Source organism: Dendrobium catenatum, unplaced genomic scaffold, assembly GCF_001605985.2.
Source record: "Dendrobium catenatum unplaced genomic scaffold, ASM160598v2 fragScaff_scaffold_72, whole genome shotgun sequence".
Lineage (NCBI taxonomy): Eukaryota > Viridiplantae > Streptophyta > Magnoliopsida > Asparagales > Orchidaceae > Dendrobium > Dendrobium catenatum.
In genome coordinates this window covers 3,220,372-3,247,166 of record NW_021318534.1, presented here as the reverse complement: position 1 = coordinate 3,247,166, position 26,795 = coordinate 3,220,372, and the positions used below count along the sequence as shown (strand labels likewise).

At 35.7% G+C, this 26,795-nt stretch overlaps 1 protein-coding gene and 1 long non-coding RNA gene across 2 annotated transcripts in view; one reads left to right on the top strand and one right to left on the bottom strand.

Annotated features, from left to right (window-relative positions):
- Window positions 1–13,224, top strand: part of LOC114579927 — a 20,332-nt gene extending 7,108 nt beyond the window's left edge. Inside the window, exon 3 of the long non-coding RNA XR_003701170.1 lies at window positions 13,214–13,224. This is a non-coding gene — a long non-coding RNA (uncharacterized LOC114579927). The remainder of the gene's footprint in view (window positions 1–13,213) is intronic.
- LOC110100339 (homeobox-DDT domain protein RLT2) overlaps window positions 1–25,235 on the bottom strand; it is a 35,508-nt gene extending 10,273 nt beyond the window's left edge. Inside the window, exons 1-17 of the mRNA XM_020827790.2 lie at window positions 24,554–25,235; window positions 23,981–24,466; window positions 18,570–18,644; window positions 16,707–16,762; window positions 14,529–15,047; window positions 14,363–14,452; window positions 14,123–14,287; window positions 13,706–13,928; window positions 13,459–13,559; window positions 12,320–12,406; window positions 9,656–9,808; window positions 9,429–9,584; window positions 7,066–7,275; window positions 6,267–6,989; window positions 5,609–6,163; window positions 4,765–5,403; window positions 4,541–4,645 (exon numbers count right to left, since the gene is read on the bottom strand). Of these exons, the coding sequence (XP_020683449.1) occupies window positions 4,541–4,645; window positions 4,765–5,403; window positions 5,609–6,163; window positions 6,267–6,989; window positions 7,066–7,275; window positions 9,429–9,584; window positions 9,656–9,808; window positions 12,320–12,406; window positions 13,459–13,559; window positions 13,706–13,928; window positions 14,123–14,287; window positions 14,363–14,452; window positions 14,529–15,047; window positions 16,707–16,762; window positions 18,570–18,644; window positions 23,981–24,466; window positions 24,554–24,695 (4,485 nt within the window). The 5' untranslated portion in view covers window positions 24,696–25,235. The remainder of the gene's footprint in view (window positions 1–4,540; window positions 4,646–4,764; window positions 5,404–5,608; window positions 6,164–6,266; window positions 6,990–7,065; window positions 7,276–9,428; window positions 9,585–9,655; window positions 9,809–12,319; window positions 12,407–13,458; window positions 13,560–13,705; window positions 13,929–14,122; window positions 14,288–14,362; window positions 14,453–14,528; window positions 15,048–16,706; window positions 16,763–18,569; window positions 18,645–23,980; window positions 24,467–24,553) is intronic.
- Window positions 25,236–26,795: the final 1,560 nt, after the last annotated feature.

The following is a 26,795-nucleotide window of genomic DNA, read 5'->3' as shown; positions in this document are numbered from 1 at the left end:
TATCTTCACATACAAACAACTTACGAACTTTAAAAACAAGCAGAACTTCAAAATTATTCAATCAATGAAGAGGAATAAAATAACTCCACAACGTGCTGAAGATTTAGTTTATGTGCATACAAATCTTCGTCTTCTATCAAGGAAAACCCCACTTTATATGACAGGTGATAACAAGATGTGGGATGTTGCTAGAGATGGGTTCGAGTGCCTTGATGATATGGGATTATTGGAGGTTGCAAATCTTTCTCTAGATGAACCAGAGTTGGAAGCAATGATATTCAATGATGATGATATTGAAGGCCAAAGACCAACATCTGAATCTAATTTCATCATTCCCTCTATTGAGTAGTTAGACCTTCATGTTGTATTAAATGGTTTTTTGCTTATATTTTTGTGTTTGTATTAAATATTTTGTACTAAACATCTTTATGTTATAAGCTAAATAAGTTATCAACTTATCATGAAATTGATTTATTATTGCTTGACATTTTTACTATAATGTCACCTTAATTTTTATATATTATATTAAAAAATTATTATGTCGTGTACACGCCGCACCCGTGTCCTATATTTTTAAAATTGCTGTGTCACGTGTCCGTGACGTATCGTGTCCGTGTCGCCGTGTCCGTGTCAGTGCATCATAGTCAAGAAGTGATGGAAGCAGGGATTATCGGGCCTAATGTGAGCCCTTTCTCTAGTCCTGTTATGCTGGTGAAGAAGAATGATGGTAGTTGGAGGTTCTATATGAATTGTAGGGCTTCGAATAAGGAAATTGTGTTGGAAAAATTTCCCATCTCGGTGATTGATGAACTCTTAGATGAGTTATTTGGGGCAATGATTTTCTTCAAGAGTGATTTGAAGTCAGGATACCATCAAATCAAGATGAAACAACATGAGATGGCCTTTAGGACACATGAAGGGCACTATGAGTTTCTAGTGATGCCTTTCGGCCTCAATAATGCCCCTGCCACTTTCCATTCACTTATGAACCGAGTGTTCCAGCCATATCTCTAAAGGTTTGTCTTGGTATTCTTTGATGACATATTGATATACAGCAAGACTGAGACAGAACACTGGGAGCCGTTGAAGATAATAATGGAGACCTTGAGGGAGCTTCAATTGTTTGCCAATGGGAAAAAGTGCGCATTTGGGCAATCAAAGATTGAGTATTTAGGGATGTGGTGTCTAGAGAGGTGGTGTCAGCAATCCAGTTCAAGATTTAGGTTATCATGGACTACCCTCTTACTAAGAACTTGAGGGGGCTATGGGGGTTCTTAGGGCTCACCAATTACTACCAGAAATTTGTGAAGGAATACGACACCATAACAAGACTTTAATAAAGGAAGAAGGATAACTTCAAGTGGAGAAAGAAAGCGACACAAGCTTTCAAAGAGTTGAAGACAACTATGACCAGTGTACTAAATTAGCGCTCCCATATTTTGGGAGACCATTTGTGGTGGAGACAGATGCATCAGGTTATGGGTTAGGAGCAATACTCATGCAAAATTAGAAACCTAATGCATATTTCAACCAAGTGCTCACAACCAAGGCAAAGCTCAAGTCAACGTATGAACGGGAGCTGCTGGTGATTGTGTTGGAATTTCACAAGTGGCGGCCCTATTTGTTAGGGAGACATTTCATAGTCAGAACAGACCAAAGTAGTTTGAAGTATTTATTAGAGCATCAGATAGTCATGGTGGAGCACCAGAGATGTCGATCCAATACCGACCGAGCCTAGAAAACAAAGAAGCAAATGCATTGTCCACAAGGGTCAAGGAGCCATAGTTGGCAGCCTTATTAGTACCAATGACCTTAGATTGGGAAGCATTGAAGAGAGAGATTTAGCAGGATGAAGGGTTGAGGAAGATCAGGGAAGAGTTGTAGAATGACCCAAACAGTCACTCCGGTTATGCTCTGAGGGGGAAACAACTACTCTACCAAGGGAGGTTTGTACTCTCACGGTCCTCAAGTTACATTCCCAAGCGTCTACTGGAATTTCATGGCAGTGTGAGAGAGGGGCATTCAGGAGTACAGAAGACATACAGCCGACTATCTGCTAAGCTATATTGGGCGGAGATGCATCGGGATGTGGAAGACATGGTGGTGAGGTGCGATGTGTGCTAGAGGCATAAGTACCTGACTATAGCAATAGGGGATTACTGCAATCATTAGATTTACCTAAAGGGGTCTGGGAGGAAGTGACCATGGACTTTATCGAGGGTTTGACATGCTCAGAGGGAAATTCAGTGATACTGGTGGTGGTAGACAAATTGAGCAAGTATGCACATTTCATTTCGCTGAAACATCCCTACACCGCTATATCAGTTGTCACAGTCTTTATCTGAGAGAGTGTGCTTACATGGCATTCCAATATCAATAATATCAGACAGAGACAAAGTATTCCTTAGCCATTTTTATATGGATCTATTCAAGTTGCAGGGGACGATCTTAAAAAGGAGCCAACATACACCCATAGACGAGAAGCCAAACGGAAGTAGTCAATAGGAACATGTAGGCATTGTTGCGTTGTTTTATATCTTACACACCAAAACTACGGGCCAAATGGTTAGCATTGGCAAAGTATTGGTACAATACATCCTTCCACACAGCCGCACAAACAACCCCCTTTAGGATTTTGTATGGGAGGTACCCACCCCTATGGGTAGAGCACTACACCAGTGTCCAGTTTAGATTAGTACTTGGAGGTACCCCTATGGGTAGAGCACTACACCAGTGTCCAGTTTAGATTAGTACTTGGAGGAGAGGGGCAGGATACTAGTAGAACTCAAAAGGCATATATTGAGGGCTCAACAACTTATGAAAAAGAAGAAAAATAAACACAAATGAGGACAGAGTTTATTTGAAATTAAGACCATATATGCAAAAGAAACTAGCCAGAGGACGAATGAGAAGCTATCCCCACGCTACTTTGGTCCTTATGAGGTAATGGATCGCATTAGGGCAGTAGCCTATCGTCTGAGGTTACAAGCATCATCATCCATCCATCCATGCAGTATTCTATGTATCACAACTGAAGCACACTATCGGAGATCACACACCATCTTCCTCACTATCGATGATTTTAACTGAGGACATGGAAGTGATTCTGGAACCTAAGAAGATCAGGGGAGCATCGCAAGGGACGATAGGAGCAATGGAGGTCCTTGATCGATGGAAGGGATCTACCTTACTATAAAGCTAAATGGGAGCCCTATGAAAGATTAGGAGATAGTTCTCATCCTTCCACCTTGAGGACAAGATGCATTTTGAGGAGAGGAGCATTGATACGACAGCAAGACCAGTCCAGTAGGAGGGGGCGGACGGGGGCGGGACCAAAGAAAACTAAAGAAGGTTCGGCCCCCCTTGTGGGCCCAGCAAAACTATGATTCCATATGCATGGAGAAGGAATAAATAAGAAAATTAATCACTGTTCAATGCCAATTTGAATTCAAAATAAAGGAGAAAATTAAGGCAATAAGGCTATTTTGGGGGCAAATAGGAATAGCTTATTTAAGAGCTAGTTAATTTGTATTAGAGTTCTATTTTGATTGAGTTTGTTGTAGTCTTTTCAGTGATAGCTACCTAGCGACGTCTAGGTTGTTTGAGAGAGGTGATTTACCTCTCTAATCATAGACCATTATATGCTTTCGTATTGAAGTTATAATCCAAAAAATCAGCCACTGTTGGAGTATTTCTGCAATTTTTATCTTCTTTCTTTGTTGTTTGTGCTTCAAAAGGCGTGTCAATTTATACCCACTGAAAAAATAATACGCTGAGGTTTCTTCCTCCAAAACTAGGTGGCAGAGGAGAAGGTTGGGAAAAAAATATACAAAACGGAAAAAAAAAACAAATAAAACATAAGGAGCTTCTTGTTCTTGGACAGCATATTATTTTTGTTAGGATACAAACATCATACAATATAAACGAAAAATAAAAAAACAAAGGACCAGAGATTTCACTCAGTATTCATAACTGGACGATCTGTTAATCAGTATTCAACAAAAATTATCAAAAAAAAAAAAAACTGAATTTCCTTTTGCCACTAAAAAAGATACCAGAGCTCCACCTGTCTGTTTCTAAACAAGTGAACAAAATAAACAGGATAAATACTGAATAAACAGAAGCATCATAATAATAGATTGTAGCATCCAGAGAGTGGAAATGGCGAGAATAAGTTGACAAATCAGAAAAACGGTAATTTTTCCAGAAAATGGATAATAAAAGTAAGAAACTTATTGTTCTTAATTAAGATAGTTTATTAAAAATTTGAATTAGTTGAATTTTTCATAATAAACAATTGGAAAGAGTTGAGCAAACTTGTCTACGAGTAAACATTAGAAAATGCTGACTGAAACTATGTCCCATTTGGCATAGCAATTCACGGTTCCTCCAACATCATCAATTATATGTAAAGCAATAAGAAAATGGATAACAAGTAATTACCTCACAGCTGCGTTCTACGTCTGAAATCATCTCAACATATTCAAAAGATAATATACAAAACCCATCACGCAAAGCAGATGAGAGTCAGATTGATTACCTGAAGAAAATCATCAGCAGATGATGCCGAATTTAGCTTGACACCCCATGACTTTCGATAACCCTCTGTCCAGAAAGGCTGAAGAGCCTCTGCAGGAATAGAAACCTGCAAGGAGAATATAAGAACATCATAAGAATCACGAGTTTACTGCACAGAAAAAGGCATAACATGTTAAAATGTAAAATAGTAATAATTGTAATTAGCTATTTAACACTAGTACTCACCTCAATCAAGGACAATTGTGCCTTTAGTAAACGGACACCCATAGGAAGTGAGGAATCAAGTATTTGGCTTTCGGATTCTTTGTCTGTTTTCCTTTTTGTTATACAAATAGCAATATGCTCTGCAAACATAGCATCACCCTTATGGATGGATTTGAACATTCTGTGGCAAGAGGTACAGTGCCTTTCTTCCATGAAGTAAGACTGATAACAAATGTGGCATGTTTGCAGTAGCTCTGAACATCTTTTCTTACCATACCTCATGGCACATAAAACAAGAGAGTTGTAACATTCTTTCCACATCCATTTAATGAAAACCCGGTATCTCTTTAGTGCTGAATTTCTCTCCATCTTACTCCGCCCCAAATCAACCCTGAAAGATTTGGAGTACTCTATGGTGTCAGAGGTCACACCACTGTGTACACTACTAGGACTATCGTGCTCAGCATAACAATCTGGACTAGGAATCAATTCATTGGACCCTCCATTAAAAAGAAATTCATTTGTGTTTGTTGAAGGGAAATGTTTTTTATGCCTTGTCAGGGCTTCTTTGAAGGTTGTCTCAATTCTTTGCAACATAGAATGCAGATGCGATTCCCTTATCCCACGTGTATCAAGAGCAGCCAAAAGAGTATCAAAAGTCTGAACAAGAAAATTTTGAGGCAGCAAATAATTTATTATAAAAGCTCAAAAGAGATCCATTAAATAGCATGAATAACAAATCTATCCTACGCAGCAGAAAAGCCAACTAGATAACAATGGTTAGTTTGCTTTCATACAAAGTTTCACAATCAAAATAACTAGCAGAGTTCCTATGTTCAACAAGTTTAAAGTGAGAATGCAATACCTCCTCTGAATCAATTAACCTCCAGAAACCATCTTTAGACTCAAAAAAGATTCTTCCAGAGCCAGGATCATTGGGAGATGTAGAAGTCGAAAATAGCCAGTATCTGTTACGCCTGCGATCTTGACCTAGTGGTAAAGACCTATACACGTAAAGTTGTTCTGCCTTATGACCAATATATGACTTTAACTGAAAGCGTGGCTTCTCTGCAGCATGCCCATAATGTTGAAGTGGAAAGGAGTCGGGATTTGTGGAAAGTTCTTGTCCTAATACATGCCTCTCAGTTGACATATTATGAATATTATTAAGATTACTTACATCAGGAAATTGATCATTGCTGAGAAATTCTAGGTTTCCATCACTTTCCTTGGTATAAGGAAGTTGCAGAGGAGTCTGACTTCCTTCTGTACCAACGATTACTTGGGTAGACTCAGGCTTGCAATTCAAGAAAGAAGAATACTGTGATTTGTTCAAATATTCTTCTTTATACCGCCTTTTGTCAAGTTGTGCTTCAGCCCACATCTGCTTCTTAAGAGCAGTTGCTGCTTCTAAGCGTTCCTGCATGACATTTGTTTAGCCAAAATAATGGGAAAGAATGATCATAGAAAAACAAAATATGAATAGAAAAGAAAAAGTATGACAAACATTTTCATGCAAATACCTCCAGAATTACACGTATTGAGTTTCCCTCAATAGCCACACCAATTAAAGCGACCAATGCATTAAGGCGCTCCTCAACACTTAGATCAGTATAATCACCTTCTGTTAGACCCTGAACCCATGGATCACCCAAGTTGCTTTCATCAATTTCTGCATCTTCCATATTAGTATTCCGCCCTCCATTGCAGTTTGAACTGATCTCAGTTGATTTAATGGCGCCTGAAATGGATGCTTGGTTGGAATGTACTAGAGTATCCACTTGAAAATCTTTATCAGAATTTCTTAAACTGCAGGGTGGCGTTAGCACAATACCATCACAGAGAATTTCCTTCTTTTTATTATTCACGGAATTTGATGGTACAACTCCTTTTAATTTAGTCATACAAGGCAAATCCTTGTTCATCTTTACTTCCACACTGCAATCATCAACCTCAGGATCATCAGCACCCTCAAATTCAGAATCTTCATCCCTTTCACCATCATCCACATCTTCTGCATCTTTCTCAACTTCATCAGAGTCTGAAAGCCCACACTGAAATATTTGTATTTTTTCCCTGGCAGCTGCAAGTACTGCTTCAGCATCAACAGGATTTTTTCTGAATGCAGTGCGTACGCAGTAAGTTGAAGGAGCAGTTCTTTCAAAAAGCTTTGTATCCCGTGACAATGCTGCAGCTATGGATGCCTCTGGAGTTTTGCTGGTTGTAAGGTCTCTCAATCCAGATTTCTGAAGAAAAAAAGGGAAGTCAGGGATCAATCAGAGATCCAATAGAAGAAAGCAAATTGAAATATGTAGCATTTACCTGAATCTTCTCTGCAACTTCTAGTATTGTTAAGCCTTTGCTTCCTTCAAGGGAAAGAACATAAAATGCTGCAAATTTGACAGTCCCAGGGGTCAACCGGTGGCGAGGCCTACGCCTGTGATTGTATCCTCTTACTTGCATCAAAGCAACAGCATTTTCAGCAGCTGCACCATTCCGTAAAGTTGATATAACATCCTCCCCATCATTACCCTGCAATTGAATTAAACATGCATAGATTACAAGAAACAAATATGATCCAGTTATGAGCATCTTTTCAACAAAAGCCTAAAACTTAAAATAATGATTATGATAATGCCTTGATCCGTAAATCTTGCATAATATTCCGCATCAGTTTAACAAATTGTTGACATACAAACTATAGACATGTTGCTCTGTACTCCACTAATTATGCCATTTATATATTGTAGCTCAAAAATTCAGTCTCTTACACCCTTTATGGCCGAAGACAAGGAAAAGCAGAGACTCATTAAGATTAATCCTTTATTGTGTCCAACATGAGTCATAAAAAAACATGTATGCCAATTAAAACTTTAAAATACAAGTACTGCACCAGTCCTGACCTACTTCAGAAAGGTCTTCTTTTTCGCCATATTTAAATCAGATCTGTTTTTTATATCTCGCCTTGGTATCCCCAGCATAGTTGCGGATTAGATTAATTAGAATAACAAAAATACAAGATTGCGAAGACCAACTGAAACTAAATGCAGTGTATGTCCGGTAAGAATGAAACAACCCGACATGAGTGGATTCATTCAGTGAAGTGTTCAACAAGCAGAAATCGTCTATTAACCAGGCTCATCAGAAACAACCATGTATTGAGATTTAACGAGTCATTAATCCTTCAGTTAACTGTATGATAAATTGGCAAGTACAAATTCTCATAATAATCATGCAATGGCTAGTGTTAAGATGATAACCATATCAGTGATTTACACTCATTTTACTCATCAAGGGCTGATCCTCCAATAAACGTATATTCTCACACATCGCCAAAATTCTTACATTAATATTGAAACAATTTGTTCATTAATAATGGTCTGACCAGTAGTAAAAAACTATTCAAGGCCTTGATCCCTAATATCACTCAAGATATAAATTTATGTTTAACCCATTAAGTTTAGATGATCAATTAATCAAATAGAAAATTAAACAAGGATTACAAGACAATTTAATAGCAAAATCACAAACAAAAAAAAAATCAAAAATCTCATTTTCTAATCTCCTATTTGTGCTACACTTCAGGTACATGTAAAGTTATACAATGTAAGCTCAGTAGAGCTTCTTTTGAGTTACTTCAAAAGATTTTATGAATCAGATTGATATATAACCACAAAAGATGTCTTCAGAAGAGGTTGATAACTCTATAATACATGGGATGCAGTTCATCAATAAAAAGAAAAAAAAAACTCCATATCGTCAAAATTACATCCAGACATTAGCCCTAGATGGCACCCCCATAATCAAATAACTAGCTCTTTTATGACCTTACTTGGACTGCTACATTTTAAGAAAAAAAGAGGCAAGCAGCTTTAGTCAATAGATGGCATCTGACTTCAAGTTCAGAGTATTAATAACGGTTGAGAACAGTCATAGATCACAAATGTGGCGGATTGTTCCCAGCAGATGTAAATCTGTAGATGGCTCTGAATTTATCTAACAAAACCAAATATCACATCTTTGGATAGCTACCGAACTGTCAGACAGTGCGAAAAGCATCCATCATGAGAGCTTGGATTCTCACTCATGCTCTCATTTACATTTTTTTTTTAATTATAATAGAAGGGGTTCTGGATTGCCTCAACTTAAAAAATAAAAACAAAAAACTGGCCCTAATTTTGTAAAATCAGTAGCCAATATGTAAATAGAATGACTGTATGGTCACATCAGCATTACTGAAGAATAGTCAAATCCCAAGAAGCATAAATTCAACAAAATGATTAACATATACACATGCATACATAATATATATATATATATATATATATATATATACACACACACCCTCAACATACCTCATGGCCATCACAAAAATAGACAGAGATAGAGAAAGAGAGAAATTTTAGTTAATTCCTCATGTAATTAAAAGAAAAACAAATAGAATACAATATCATAGTCATTTAATTTGGAGAATGTTATTTCTTATATATTATTATATTTGATCTTCATGACAACTATCAGGCTTCTTAGGTTAGCTAGTTTTCTTTTTTATATTTTTATATATGGGACAAATGGTTAAACTGAAACAATAGGAGATTAATCTAACACCGAACAGCACATTATTTCTGAATTACAAAAAACAAGACAATAAAGCTGAATTCAAAGCAACTTCTACAAAACCACACCTCATGGCCATCGCGGAAATATGTCCGTTCAACATTTCTTTTCTTCAATTGAGGACCGAAACCAGCCGAAAGAGCAAACTGTCGTAATATTTCAGGCCATGTAAAGTAATTCAAGTGTTGCTGCCAACTGCAGATATTGAAACCCCAAGCATAGGCCTAGTAGAGAAATACAAATGTGAAAAACATGAAAGCAAATAAAGAGTAGAATAAAGATGAGGAATGCACACCCCCTCAACAATATGTGGATGACCTCCACCAGGATTAGCAACACTATTTTGATTAACTCCTGGTGCAACAGCTGGAGTCCTTGAAAATTCCTCAATATCTTTAATAACAGATTTAAGCAATGCAACATGTATTTCTCCCAACAACCGTGAATCCTTCAGGAAGACACATGTACAAAAAACAAGTAAGGAGCCAATCACAATTAGCTGGCAAAGGCAGATCAATTCCACTATTCCATCAGCAAAACATTAAAAAGGTGGGCAAGCAGGTATTAAAATGTATAGTATTGGCCATTTTATTTGATGTTCCAAGAGATAATTAGAGTTCAAATCAAAATTATATAATAATTAAGCAATGTAGACTATTTTCAGACCATAATGTCCATGACAGATACAAGGAAATAAACTGTGAAGGAAACAATAACAACATTATTTCAATGGTTAAACAGATTCTAGGATACGAATGATTTAAATCTACAACAACCAAAACATAACCCAAGTCGCTAGAGTTTCAAACTATTAATGAAAAAAAATAGTGGACTATTTGTTCATGACCAAAATCAAACTCAAACGACAAAACAGGGTAATCCACCTCTACTAACGCTGTACTCATATTCATTGTCCTTGCTAGTAGCTTCTAAACACTCCATAGCTTGTTATTTAATCAAATATTCCTCGTCCATAGACATGAACAAGAACACTTGTATCAGTGGCATTCCAAGTAATACTGCTGGCAAGAACAAACCCCTCTAACATTCCCAGTTGAACTTTAATTGGTTGAATATATAACTAAAAGCTTAGCACAACAATTTCTACTGCTCTTCAGTATCAAGACAATTCAAAGATAAATTTTCCGACACTCAACTGTTTTAATTGTTTAACAATTCAGGGGCTTCAATTTCATGAGCAATTTTTTAAAGTTTAAGTCTTCCAAGGTTTTTGCTGTCAAGGATGGATGTTGCCAAAAAAATATATTAAAACATTCCCTTAGTGGTTTAAGGCCTAAATGTTGCCCGTAAAACTTTCCCTTCTTTCATGCAAAGAACTGGAAATAAACATGGAATTACTCTTGATGATAACTTCTTGTTAACTACCAGACTTAAAGTTCTAAAAGATGCAAGAGAAGGTCAGAGAATGATATCATGAGCTACTAATGACAAGAATACAGCCTCGTTTTCCCACACAAGTTGGTGGTAGTGAGTGCATCACAATCTTACTATTGCGCTATGCGCATAATCAAAATAAATCCTTTCAACTTATGATCTAACTTAGTTAGATCATTATTCCTTCTTGTGAGTTAAGGAAGGCACTGTTAATGTTTTGTGCACGTGTTCAATTTTTTCCCATATACCTTAGATCTACCCCCCTTCTTTTAACATCAATTTCTTTCATTCACCTTATATGAGCATCTTCCACACTCCATTATATATGCCCACAGTACCTAATTTCATTTTTTAATGCTTCATCTATTATGTCATCATTTGGATTATTCAAATAAATCCTGTTTTGATTCTAACAGATCCTAGATGCTTCAACTTTCATAAAATATAGTTAGAAAAGGCCACTTCATTATTTCTTTCGAAGAAAAATTCATGTTCTGACATTTTCTTAAAAACTTCCTCAATGGAACCACATCAGATTAGCTGATAACACATTATCAGTTTGGCATATTACTCTACTCAAGCTGGAACTGTTCGGTTTTTATAGCTTAAACAGCTCAAGCTCACCAATAAGTAACATAAAACTGGTAAAATGGCAAATCCTCAAAAAGGAAGAAAAGATGATGATAGAAATGGCTAAGAAAAATTTTCATAAATAACAATCAACCATGTCATGATTGATGCAATAGCTTATAATTCTTTGAAAATATGTGACCATCTGTTTATTTATTCAAGGACAAATGTGGTTGCTTGTAGAAGCAAACCAGTTCAAAAACTAATAAACTTTATTTTGTCAACTTTGCATGTGAAACAAAATTATATGCGAGAGTATTACCAAATTACATAATCTAACAAATTTCATCATTATTACTAATTACAAGCAACAATATGAGCCCTAAGATTAATTATCTGTCTTAATAGTGCATATATCATATATTGTTTATGCCCCCAAACCAAAATGCTACTTCAGAACTCTCTTTAACATAATTTGTTTATACTTGATAATTTCACCACACATAAATTCTAATTTATATCATACTTAAATTAATATTAGTAATTTACTTTTTGTCCAAAGCCCAAACCCATTAATCATAACACTTTCTATTATCATTTTTCAAGATTTTCCATCGAGACAACATGAAATTATATTTTTTATATGCATAAATATAGATCTCCTAAAGGACTGTCTATTGATATATAGGCAAGATGAATTTCTACAAGATAAGCCCTTGATTAGGAATTGAAAATGCAAACAAAGCATATAAAAATTCAAAATTTAAAATAAAAGGTTAAAAACCTAAAACGAAAGATTCATACCAAATAGAAATTGTCTAGTTAACATATATGTTAAATGGGACAACTCCAACACCCAAATGAACTCAAGCAAAGCTGGAGGGCCATACTATTTCAAGACCCTTCTCTTATTATCAAACTACTTATATCCACACATGCAGTAAGAAGATTGTACAATATGGAAATATAATTTGGTAATAAGTAGCCAACTTACATAATCATGAAGGGATTGAAGAAACTCATCCAGGGTGAATGGCCAAAGTCCAAGGGTATCAGCAAATGTAATTAAAAACTTCCAAGCCTGAAAATCATCAAATTGAAGTCAATAAAATCCATTTTAAAAGTGATTCATGATAATTGTATCAAATATTAACTCCAATTTCAAAGAATAAGACCATCACAAGTCATAGTTCTAGATTTTCACAAATATTTACTAAAAATATATAGAAATATTCAACTTTTTTTCCGCAATTATTCAAGTTTTAGACCTCCATTTTAAAGACCAAGGAAATACTGCTCAACCAAATGGTTGGAGGCTCAACAAATAAATTCATCATCACATCAACTTAGGAGACTATATTTTTAATATGAAGATATAAAATGCTGAAGATTGTGGGTTCCCACATCCTGGAACGCACTCCCTCCTTGCATCCACCCAAATTCCCCCTAGAGTAGTGGATCCCACTACGCAGTCAATCATAGTGAGATTAATTGATCACACAGATTGAGAAGCTTAGTAACTGAATGTTCTCCCTTGTAATCATTAGATTGCAATCCATATGCTCCTCTCCCTTCACCAAGCTGCTGGCCTTCCTTTCTAGACTTTTTATTAACTTAGTGTAAATTGCACTGGCCTTTTTCCAAATGTATTATTTTTTTGAGTAGACTATAAATACCTCCAATCTGTGTATAAAAAAGGAAACAATAAAATTCAAAGTAATTTTTCGTATTTCTACATTCAACATGATATCAGAGCGAAGGTTAGCATTTCTTTCTTCCAACATTTGTTCTTTTTTTTTTCTTTTTGTTGATATTCTTCCTTCTCTTTGTTATGCTTATTTTTTATTTCTCATATAATGAGTCTTCCATCATAAATGGTAAAAATTAGACTAAAAAGGAACTCCATGGCTACAAGCCTCATATTGTTTGAATGAGAAAAGCAATCTCAAGTGGTCCCATATTATGAAGACCTTTCTTAAAGGGAAGGGAAAGATCAATCACTATGTGGACCTTCCTCCATATGTAAAGGGCCACTTATTATAATTACACAATAGTATACCCTGAACCATAAAACACTTATTATTATTAAACATAAAATTCCAGATTAAGAAAAAAAAAAAGAATGTAACTTACCATAAGAAAATTTCCCACATTCTCCTCAGAGTCAATCCAAGGTTGAACTGAAAAGGGCTTTTTCAATTTAACTGACTTTGGAGGAAATGTATTCAACAATCCTAAATCGTACAAAAACAAATGTTAACTTGGAATATCTCAGGATATAATTCCCATGAAATTCATATTATCTATCAAATCATATCTCCATGAAAAACCAAGCAGCTTCTAACTTTAGCAAAAGAGACAGGGATGGGAAAAAGTATACCTCTAAAAGAATCAAGTTGCTCAAGAGTTTCACCATCCAATGAAACTATTGAAGCTAAGCCTTTCCTAGATGCTGCTAGCTCCATCAATTCTAAGCGTTCATCTTCAATCAACTCCATAGACTCCTTGGCAATCCTGCGAGCAGTAGCTCTCTCATTAGCAGCCTTGAGTCTTGCTGCTTCCTTTTCCTTTCGCAATTCTTCTTTCCGCCTAAGCTTCTCTGCCTGAATCATCCATAAAAAAACAGTAGCGATACAAAATAAGTCAAGCTGTATTTGGGCAGGCTACTCCAATTTGGAGAGGCCTCCCACAAGAATCCAAACAGGATCTGTGCATGGTCTGCGCCTCTACACTCAAACCATTTACAAAAATAATATTTGAATTAATGAATTTCAGAAGTTCTTGTCATGACACTAACCCGGCGACTTTCTTTAAGTAAGATCTTCTCCCTACGCTCAGTCTCACGCCTTTGCTCCCTCAAAAACCTCTCCTCCTCACGCTGCTTTTCCCGCAACATTCTCTCTTCTTCCTTTCTTCTATCACGATCAAGTCTCTCCATTTCTCTTCGCATAAGCTCTTCTCTCTGCAAAAACCATACAAGATTTGTTGGCAACCTTTGAGAATCATGAAGTTGATTTTGTTATCAATAAAGCTAAACCTTTCTTCTAAGGCTATCCTGCTTTTCCAGCTCTTTCCTAATCCTTTTCTCATGTGCTTCAACTTCCTTTGCAATCCTTGCTTCTTCACTCTACAAAGCAAAACTGGACATAAACAACAAGATAAAGTAATTCCCTTCAAGTAGCAAAATACAAGAACATATGTACCTTGCGTTTTCTATCAGTTCGACATGAATCTTCTTCTCGGATGATCCTCCTCTCAGATGATGAAAATGGGTCTTCCAGCCCCAAGGATTGGTGGATGCCAAATTGAGGATCAGCTGTGCTATTTCCAAAAGGACTTCCATGCGGAGCAGTGTCATATTCATTTGTATAAAGCTGCTCCCTAGCTTGTTGTGATAGAAGGCCAGAGCTTGAAATGTGACCTTGGAAAGTGTAAGTAGGTGCAACATGATCATTTCCATGCAGATATTGGCTTCCTGCAGGTAAAGATGGCATTCGAGAACTTGGAGCAGCAACAGGAGAGTCATAAAAATGAGATTGGGGCACCCTTTCATATGACTCAGATCGGATGCTTGGCTGCTCTGGAAGGAACTGATACTCCTGAAGCGTCCTGGGAGGCACCTGTGGATGAACTGCATGAACCCCACTGCCTGCGATTTTTCTTTTCCCAGTTAATGAACTAGGCAAAAAGGACTGGTCCATGCTAGGCAAGAATGCTGAAGTCTGAAAATGAGAAACATGTGTACAATTAAAACCATCAAAGCATGGCAAAAAATAAAAATAAAAATCACAGCCATCAGAAACTAATTGCAGGCACTAAGGCTACACACATGAACATACATATATATATATATATATAACTTCACAATCTGATAGCGTGGAGACCTCCCAAAAAAAAAGACAATTCAACATTTGCATATCATCAAGTGCTTATGTGACGTGTCCATACAAAACATGACATCATTAGTGAAGGAGTAAGGTGATACATTTGATTGTCACAAGGATAGGCATACTAATATTCTACATTTTAAATATTTAATAAATAGAAATATGATTAAAAAACAAGGGCAAAGTGAACTTCGCTCTTTATGGTAAGCCTCATTTGCACTTTACCTCCATGAGTCCATGTACATAAAATAGGGGTGTCAATTTATGATCCGACCCAAAAATCCGACCAGAAAAATCTGGTTTCGGGTTGACCCGTCTAACAAATAGATCAGGTTCGGTTCTAATTCCCAACCTGTTTGAAAAATCGGGTCAGGTCCGAGTCAACCCGCTAACACGAAAATGACCCGCATCCCCACCCCCATCTCCCTCATGCACAGCATTGCGCTGCTCTCATGCCCTACCTGCTGCCAGCACCGCATCTCACTCCCACCTGCAAAACATGACAATGTCCTGCTCCCACCCGCACGGTCGCAACACGTGATTGCATGCTGTGTCTCGCTCCCGAGTTCTGCCAGCACCACATGAGTAGTGACCACATCCAGACTCCAATCCACACTGCGTCCTGCCCAGCTGCACTCGCAGCTGCACTTTGCGCTCGATGTCCCCTGCTCTTTGCTCACCCGGGTCCACAAGTCGAGTTGGCCCAAATTTTAGGCGGGTAGAGTCCGAGTTCAAATTTTTTACTCAATTGTGTAGAAGGGTCGGGTTCGGGTTGGAGCAGTCAAGGGCAGGTCAATTTCATGTTGGACCTGAACCAGACCTAAAAACCCATTTTGATAACTTAAAAATACACGCATAATCTTTGTGATTAAATAATTGGCATATCAATTCAATATATTAGTCAAATGGCTTAAAGGGTCAAATGCAAATTTGGATCTCACCCAAAAAATAGTAAAATACAAGAGGTTTCTATGCTAATTTTTAAATGTAAGGGTCAAACATATATTAGATAAATCATAGGGTAGTTGCGTGCATTTTTCCAAAAAATCAAATGTAAGGAAAATAAAATAAAATAAGTTTCAAAATCCAAGCTCCATAATTTGTAGGCTTGTAATAGGACAGAACTCTTAAAAAATTAAAAGGAAAAAATCTTGCCAATCATATTCTTATTAAAAAAATATATGAAAGATATTTATTATATGTTAAAGAGAAGTCTCAGGCATTAGAGGCTATGTCTTGGGTTTACAAGATGTACGCATTGTAGGACGTACACCTCTTGGCTGCCACAGGTAATGTTACCTTCCTCTGTCCCACGAAAAAGGCCTTTAAAAACAGGATACAGACACATGCATATATGTGAATGCACATGCATACCAAAGCAATTCCAAACTAAATCTACATAAATTCAAAGATTCATCCTCTAGTAAATTGAATAAGAGTTGACTAAACTTCTAAAGAGTAAAAGAATTTTTATAATGTGAAGGAGAACCAAACCTTCATTGACTTCCCATCATAAGATCGAACGAGTTGCTTTCCCTGGGTTGACAGTCCTAGTCATCAAATGAAGCAAAAATTGTATTAGAAGCCCAACAAATGCATTTATAAAAGCCTAAGTGAACTAGCACAACAAAGTATCAATATTGCTAACAAAATTTAATTTGTATGCACAAAAACTTTGATTTTCTTCATATGGCATTATGGATTCCTTTGTATTCTCTAGGAGAAATTCAAAAGCAAACCAAAGAGTAAATGCTAATATCTCAAATAAAAAGCATTAGCCAGATACCCACAAATTATGGTTAAAGCTTAGGAGAGGATGCATGCCCTTATATGCAAGCGAAAGCATTCTTAATCACAGAATAACTAAGCATCTTAAATTTAACAACAGAAAGAAGAAAATAAAAAATATGGAACTCAGCAAAAACTCAACTGCATTTCAATAAAGTCAAAAAACCAAATGCATTTCTCAAAGAGTGTGGGTAAAACAATAATTTTCCTCCTCTTAAACAAAATCTCCTAATGTTCCTTTCAGAATGCGTTCCCTTGAGCATGCTACGTTACATTAGATGAGGAAGTAACTTAACAAAGTAGTTTTTAGTTTCAGAAAATAACAGTGCATTACATTATAAACAAAGTAGCACTATACAATGCATGGGAGATAAGAAAATTGATATTTAAGGTTATATTAAAATTTTATAAAAGTAATGAGATTTTATCTTTCATTCGTATTTAGGATACATTCTTATAGCAGAGTTAATGATTCATTTTCAAGAGATCTTCTGTCATCGAGTCAAATATAAAAGGATATAACAAATTATTTTGATTTAACTGTTACAAAAAATTTAAAAAATATAATGAAATTATTTTTAAATAAAAAACTTTTCAAATTCATTCTTTGTTTGAACGTAAAATTTTAAAAAGGAAATAGTACATAAATTATATTACATGTATTAAATGGATTTAAAAAAAAACAGAATCTGATTTTGAAAATGAACACTCACCTTATGCTATCTTTAAAGATGGTATGCATTCACTTTGTTTGTACTTTCAATATTTACAGTTAAATTTAAAATTTGTTTAAAATCTTATAATAATTAGAAAAGGGAACCCTTAATATCACCTATAATGAAAATATAATAATTAGAAGGGCACAAGTTATAAAAATTAAATTCGACATTAAATTGAATGAATGCAAGTGGCTTAATTCTTTTTAAGACTTTAAATAAGTAAAATGGACCGCTCCTATCATTTTAAGAATTTGAAGGGAAATTTCTCTTTCATTGTGGATTATTAATATGCTACAAGGAAAGACAACTGTAAAAGCCCTGATCAGCATTAATTTCCTTCCATAGGCAGATACTTGCAACCACAAAAAGGGTGCAACATAGTAAAATAAAATCTAAAACTAATGCAACTCTTGATAAATTCAACATTGCCCATCAAATCAAAGCTTGTAAACGGTCAGTAGCGATAAAATTCTGCAACTCAAAGACAAGCATGCTAGCTATGCGAGAGATTTTCTATCAGTGTAGCTGTCAATCTTGTCTATAAGTCTCTTTCTCACACACAAATCTTCTAAATATTTGCAATATCTTCAGTACTTATACCCAAAATACAAATCTAATCCTTGCAAATGTTTGGTAGTTATGAAATTAAACTTTCAATCTTAACAGTTATAAATATAAAACAAAAGAGAATCTGCTTAAATTAGTAATCGGAACAATCATCATCAAAATAGAAGATTATGAATATGACTACTTGTATATAATATGCAACGGCCAATTAACAAGAGCAACATTTTCATCAATATGAAAGGCATTCAAGTAAATAATAGTTGTAATCTAAAAAAATAGTTACCTGAACTCTCGAGTCTATCCAAAAATTGAAGACTTGAAGCATGTACATGAGTTGAATGAGCAGGCGTCTCAGATTCTTAGAAGCACGTAAAAAAGAAGAAATAAGAATTATGAGGCAATTGACCATGCTTGGAGCAATCATAAACAATAAAAAGATGAAAATTTTATTTAACAATGAATTCAGCTTATAAAATATTAATGAGCTTGATTCAATATGAACAAATCTCAGTTTTCTCCTGCATGAAATAATCACAAGATTAGTGACTTCATTTCCCAAAACTTCTCCGCTAGCAGACACTATAATTCTTTTGTCATGACAATACTCATATATCCTAGCAACGAAAACACTGAATCAGTAAGACATCAGAAGCTCCAGTTAAGAAAAGACATTACTTCTCAGGAACTAACTACTAAATGAGTACCCCGTGCAAGGCAGTGAAACAAGCATTGATTTTTATTTTATTTTTACTTTTTTAAGTTGATTTTTAAATCATTTCTGCCAGTCATACTGGCTACAACAGAAAGCAAAATAACATATATATTTAACCATTTGAACATACGAATCACCATACTGAGCACAATGTTAGCATATACATGCATACATACATATATATATATATAGTCGCAAGATTGTCGGCAAAGGAAGAAGAACAACAAGCATAAAAATATTACTCATGTGCCACATTTTAAAAATGATGCAATTTTCCAGATGATTTTCAGGAAATGTTCAACAGTCCACTATTATATATGCATTCACAAATGTTCACCACTGCATCGCTGTATCTTCATTTCCAGCTATGTAAGTCACAAATCCTTTATACACCAATTATGCAACATATTACTATGGAAACCAATATTTTTTTCAGTAGTCACCCAATAAGTGGGAATTGTTGAACCCCTCATCACACTTATGAGATGGGGAGAATACAACATGAGCAATGCTAATTCGTACATGGAAACCAACAAATAAGCATCACGCAAGTAAATTCAGCAAAAGTAAAAATAAAGTCTTCTTGCAATGTGACGACTACAACAACATCATCATCAAGCCTTAATCCCACTATGTAGGGTCGGCTACAACTACAATAAACAAAAAATAAAGTAAAAGTTAGAGATGCTTGAACTTGGAACACAGCTAAATATCCTAAATAAAACTAAATGGGCATCGAACATAGAACTAATCCAGAAAAATCATCATAGCAACAGTTGGCCATAAGGCTGGCAGCAACTACTCTCTGTGGGCCAGCATGTTATGGGATCATGTGTGGGTCCAATTGATAAATTTCATCCAAATTTGTTGCTTTCTTATCCATTCCTAAATTATAGTTGTTCATTTTTTTATTTTTTTTATTAGTTACTTGAATCAAGGCAGGAATATGTTTAGCCTTCAAATTTTAATAGGACTTCTACTTGAATTTAGCAAGTAGTTGCAAATTTGAATTCTCATTTCTACTATAAATAGGTGTTATTTGATGTATTGATGAGAAAATTTCTAAAAGATCAAATTCAAATTAAATTTGCTCCTTGGCTTCGTTACTTTGAATGTGCTTTACTAATTGAAAACAAAATGTATAAAATTAAGAGAGAAGGAAAAAGGATTAAGAGGGATTTGAAAGATAAATAGAGAAAAGAGAAGAAAACAGGGTCCGAGAAGTAAGAGGAAGGAATATTGAGTATCAAATATTATACCTGATATAAGTCTCGATAATAAAAAACATATCTCTTTGTCTGGCGATGCATGTAGCAAGCATTGCGAAATGACGTAAATCACTCATGCCATTCTTATCTTATGTGTTTTTCAATCAGGTTTATTTTATCTCCCTCCATCTCATTCATGTTATTATTTTAAGGATGTGCTTTGCTCTACAATTGGCATCAAAGCTTAAAGCATGCGACATTCGAAAAAAATTGAGAAATATTAATCAAAGATAGGGATTTAAAAACAAAAAGTTTATATAAAGACTTTGGGTACTACAAAACACAAAACTAGGATTGTCCGTACCTAAGAAACATACGTCTTTGTCTCACTTTGAGCCAAAGCTCATGATGATAAGTCAAGAAGATTGGGATCACATGGACAAACAAGAGTTAGGGATTGTCCAGATGACACTAACAAAAAAATATTTCCTTCAATATATTGCACAAGAAGTCACAACATATCAAAATTTTTCAATCTCAATACTTTTAAAGGTTCCCCTATAGGAAACATGATAGTAGTCAGCATGGTTTAAAATTGCGCAATATGAGGCCCGCCTTTGCGCAATTCCAGAAAAAAAACGTCTCGATGCTTACGCCTCGAGTTTTTTTTATGAAGCTTGCGCCTCAACTTGGTTGAGGCCCGCCTCGCCTCACGCTGTATATATACTAAAGCTTACGTAAATTTTAAAGTAAATGCCCGACATTGGACTCTATAGGAGAGGATGAAGGGGGGGAGAGCAATTCATCATAATGATGATTCAAATGAAGAACCCTTTAGTGATGACAGTGTTGATGATTTATGAGTTCTTATGTGATATGTCATTGCTACTTATTTTTGGAAATTGGAATTATATGTTAATGAAAAGAATACTGAGATTTCGAAAAGATAGAATTTTGAGTTGAACTATATTTCACATTATCTTATTATTGGGATATTTTGATTTCACTTAATATTTTATGCTTTTTTATGTTTTATATTATTCACTCATGAGTATATAAAAAATTTATCATTTTATATTTACGCAATCTTTTGATTTTGAGGCTTACGCCTCAAAACGCCTTGAGGCTTACGCCTCGCCTCACGAATGAAAAACACATCAATACCCGAATACGCAATTTTAAACATTGGTAGTCAGCAACCCAAGCAAATTTACAAAGTCGATGCTCAATGATATATCTGGCATGATCTAGAATGAGGACACCAATAGATAAGAATCAATGAATGATCAAGGACAAAGATTATGCTTGAGATTAGCTGTCCATTTATTTTACACTCATCAAACAACTAAAAACATTTCAAATACATTTATTCCTTTTACATTGTATTCCTTGTACTCTGCTTTGCTGTTTCAGCAAAACAATGGCCCAAAAATTAAGGTCTTTACGGATTCTAATTTCCCTAAAAAATACTTCGCATCTATTTTACGTGATACAAAATACTTAAAAAATCAAAACTCATGTATTTTGTTTACTTACACCACTATTATTTGCAACCAATTAGTCCCTAAGTGAAATTTTTAATTTTTTCGTCTCGCTCTTAGCTTTATAAAAAAATAATACTTTGGTTATGTCTTGACATTCGGTGGTTATTCTTGGATTGTGACAAAAGTGCAATGATGATAGCAAGTAGAAGAAAGGATGGTACCATGCATGTAAGATCAAACACTAGTAAAAAGGGAGAAACTATTGAAAGCTATTAGTGATTTTAAAGGAGTAATGCAGAATAAAGCTTTAATCAAGTAGGAACTTCCAAAGAAAAAAAGAGCATTGCAAGGCAAATTGTGCCACAGGATCAAGGAACAACAAAGTTACAAGGTTAAAATTATGGCAAAAGCTAATCGGCTTATCACAGACAAAAGGAGGTACTAAAGAATCCCAGTCAACCATTGTGGTTAATAACTAAGAGGTGGAGTTGCACAAAGATTACCTCACTCGTGAAATTACAACAATAACAACAACAACATGATCAAGCATTTATCCCACTATGTGGGATTGGCTACATGAATCATTTTTCTCCATTGTGTCCTGTTAAGAGTCAAATTCTCATTTAAATCTAATAAAGAAATGTCATTTCTAATATTTTCTAACCAAGTCTTTTTAGGTCTATCTCTATCATTCTTAAAATAAGTCAAATCGAATACATCTACTCTCCTAACCAAGTCATCAGAAGGCCGCCATTCCACCGCCAATATTTCATACACAAGGAATTGTTGTAGATATCAGGTGCAGCACTTAGTGCTAAGAGAATTTGATGAAGTAAAGGAGGCATCCAATGATAGGTAATGTCATTGGTGGCATGGGCTTCTGGTGAGGATTTTCAGTCAGTAAATTGAACTTTCAAGGAGATCAGTTGTCTATTTGAAGGTTGGTAGTAAGATTGGCAAGGCAATGGAAACTACAAAAATGGGTTGGTTGTACATTGAAGATTCACAAACATTGTGATCATCAATTGCTAGGACCAATGAGTAGTTTGACGGTTGGAGAGGAGACAATAGGCATCATCCAATTTCCAACATGAGGACCAAAAAAATCAGTTGGATGAGAACAACAACTTGGGCAAGTTTGATGGTGTGGATGTCAATGGAGGTAAATCAACAGCCAAAGCCCCTCAATCAGCACTTTGAGGTCAGCATAAATTAAGAACAATGATGGATGCTGAATAAGGCCATTCAACATTTTTTACTATTTATGATTAAAAATTCAGTCATCAACTATCCACAATAAAGCTTTGTCTCAGCATGTTGATATCGATACTTCAAATTGGATGCTCTTTCAGCGAAAATCTACTAATCACTCCAACCCACTATGTAATCTAAGAACTCATGAAGACAGTGCATTTATAGCAATAATACATCATTCAAGCCAATCACCAATCCACAATTTAAATGATAATTACCATGTACTCATTCATGTCTCAAATCTTGCAACTCTTAAGCCTAGGCCTTCAAGTTAGCTTATCTATTCCATCATTTCAAATGAGAATTTGATCCATTTTAAAGTTTAATTCATGACTACAAAGCTACATTCCAAGATTCTATGCAAATGCTTATATTTTAGTGTAATAAGAAAGAGGCCTAACCAAACAATTAAATTCAAACAACAAAACCTACTTCCAAAAAGGCCAATAATATTTTATTTAGAGCCATGAAAATTTGAACGCCCTTATAAAAAGATCTAAATAATATTTTAAAGCAATAAGCAGCAAAAGCAAAGTATTTCTCAGATTTTTCTTTCTCTCATTCATAATTGAAGTTCTTTCAAAGAAGTAATGGCATATTATTTCGCTCAAAAGCCTTATCAACCCACAACATGACCAACTCCAATTGAGATAATTAGCAGTAATACTATATTCGATACTGATCATGCATTGCATTTTTCCAAAATGAAGAAAAAAGGTCAACTTTCACTTAAAACTTATCATGTTCAGGTACCAAGGCAGCTCCCAAGCAAACGATATGTTACTAGATTTTATTTTTATAATAATATGCATGATCTTTCTGTGTGCTCTTATTTAAAGATTCAACTTGTGAAAAGCTTAAATAAATGGCAAGGCCAACTTTATCATTTCTAAACAAATATCAAGAAAATATGTAGTGCTTACAAAATTAAAAAGAATGAAAATAAATATAAATAATAGCATAAATTAATATCCAACATTGCACAAAGGCAAACCATGAAAAAACAATAGACATGTGAGAGCATCAACGTCAATACCAATAGGCGCACCAAATGCTCCCGGGGGCAACGGATCAAACTCGACACCAAGAATTGGGCCATCATCCCTAAGTGGCTCCCCGAGCTGTCCCTCTACCGACGCAATGATTCGGAGCTCCAAAACTGATAGTTGTCGCGGTTGCGGAACCAGGATAGGCTGTTCATAGTACCTCTTACCTAATGAAACCTCAGCCCCAATTCTAGAGACCCCCGGTGACACCCTTGCAACGGCCTTTCTCAGTTCCCCGCTGCCTACAGGAAAGGGGATTGAACTAGGGCAGATAGATGATTTCCCAGGCGGTGCAATCATCTCCCTCCCTGATGGCGGAGGCGACAGAGGCTCCTCCACCTTCTTTGCCTTCTTCCCTGGGGCAAACTTCCGGTCCTTAAGCCTCCGGTGGCAAAACCACATCTGAAGCTGCCGATCGGAAAGCCCAGTCTTTGCCGACAGCTCCGCCCTCACCGTCTCCGACGGGTAAGTCTCCACTGCTCGGAATCCCATAAACAAATCAAGACCTAGAAACAAACATCGAAAACAACAAATAGGGGAGCAAAAATTAAAAGAATACTAACCGGCATAAGTCTTCTCAAGGATCTCTAACTGGTAGGGACTCTTCATCTTACGCTTAGGCGGCTTGTCCTCGCCACCCTCGGGAAGCTTCTTCCAGCCTTCCGGCGGTGGATTTCCATCCCCGCTATCGGCGATCTCCATCATTGGCCGAATTGGCCGAAACCCTAGATCTGGAACTCGAACTAGCGATTAGGGTTTCTTTTACGGTAAAACTGGATGGAGCGAATTACTTGACGCATTAATTTATACCGCCCCGTGGATGCGGAAAAGAGGAATTTGGTATCTTGCGTGGAGAAGAAACGAACCAAGCAATGAAAAAAGAAAACCCCAACAGAAGACGAGATGTGCGGTGGGATTTGTCAAGGAAGAACGCGATGAGGAGAACAAAAACACCACCAAATAAAGATTGAGAAAAAGAGGCAGAAAGAGAAGCGGAGAGAGAGCGTAGCTGTATTGAATAGAAGAAGGTAATAATAAAAATAAGAATTGGAAAAAAAAAATTGCAAGGAATTTGATTGATCTCGTATTGGGTTGGTTTAAAGATAGAATAATCCGACAGATAAGCGCAGTGGATCGCTTCCATCGTTTTTTTGCAGGTGGAGAAAAAACACGTTTATGATGATATTGTGGACTCGATAATTTTCGCTTTTTCCGCCTCTACCAAAAAAAAGTATTTCTTCTAAAATCGAAAGAAATTTTTAAGAGAGGGAGATGAAAGAGCGATAGAGCTCGGTGCATCGAATTGGAAAGCGCAACCGGCCTTCAATCTCGATCTCGATCTCGATCTCGATCTCGCTTGGGTGGATCGGTTCGTTGATTTTTTGTATTTTGATCTTTTGTTATCGGGCTCGGGCGGGTCAGCGCCCGTGGAATCTGTCACTGGGCGGGTAAGGGCCCATGGAATCGTTTAATGGGGGGACCCAAGTTATTTGTTCAATTAATTGAGTTTATAATTATGTTGTAGTTAATTATAAGGGACAAAAACAATAATTGCATTTATATATAAAAATGCAAAATTGAAATTTGATTATAGAGAACAAAATTGCAAAATATAATAGAAATTAATTAGTAATATTTTGAAATAGAGAAAAAATATTTATAGGCTTTGCTGGCATAATTTTGAAGTATAATTATAGTGAGGACTTAATTCGAGGCAGATATAGTTTATATGTTTGCTCAATTAATTCGTTAAAAACTTAGGAGAAGTACTAATGCATGCTATGTGATTTGAGGTTTATTATTGATACTACATCAAATAGTTTTGATCGAGCACGAGTCTCGGGGTATATTTAAGTTGGAAACTTTCAAAATTAAATGCAAGACTATTTGAACTCCAATTTCAGCAAACTTATAGTCAACTTGAACGTCTCAAAATTGCAAACCCAACGACAAAAAAAATCGGTCCAATCTGAGCCCAAATGGGTTCAAATCCGAAGCTTATTTGGAAGGTTCAAAGCCTAAATTAGATGATCAAATGATATTCAAGTATAACATGTTTATACTCGAATCGAGCAGCTCGATGAGACAAATCCAACAAGCTCAATATCACTTAATTCCGACATCATTAAGGCACTTAAACACTTGAAAAATAATATATGGTCGGGGGAATCAATAAAAGCCGTCTATTAGAGCAATCAATATCTTCTCCATATTTACAAGGCATGTCACTCTCAAAAATTTATAAATAAACTCCACTCTCTACATAAAGGAGGACCTTTGGGCATGGATTGGAGAGCGCTCTGAAGCTTCAAGAGCTCCAATAGTGTTGTAATTTAGTTTTCTTATCATATGTGTTTTTTATGGTTCCATATATTATTATTTTGATTATTGTTTCTCCTAATATATATTAAATATATTATTTTTGTTGTTTGTGAGTATTAACATTTCAAGAAAATTATACTCCAGACTGTTGAAGACTTCAAGTCATATTAGATTATGGTTCATTGTAAATGGAATCTATATTTTATGTTTTTATTGAGTTTGAGATAGTGTGATTGTAATTGGGTAATCGTGCACGCACACACTAGGGGAGTGCTAAAACTTAACAATTTTTTAAACTAATCATATTATACGATGTCGTATCATACAGGACGATTTGTTCAATTATTTCCTCCAGAAAGCATTTAATCGAATAATAGACAGAAAAATTTTTAAGTACTGTTCGTACTGTACGAAGTTGACTTCATACAGACGATTTCCAGATTACAAAAATGATGCAAACATTTTCATCCATACGGACATGTA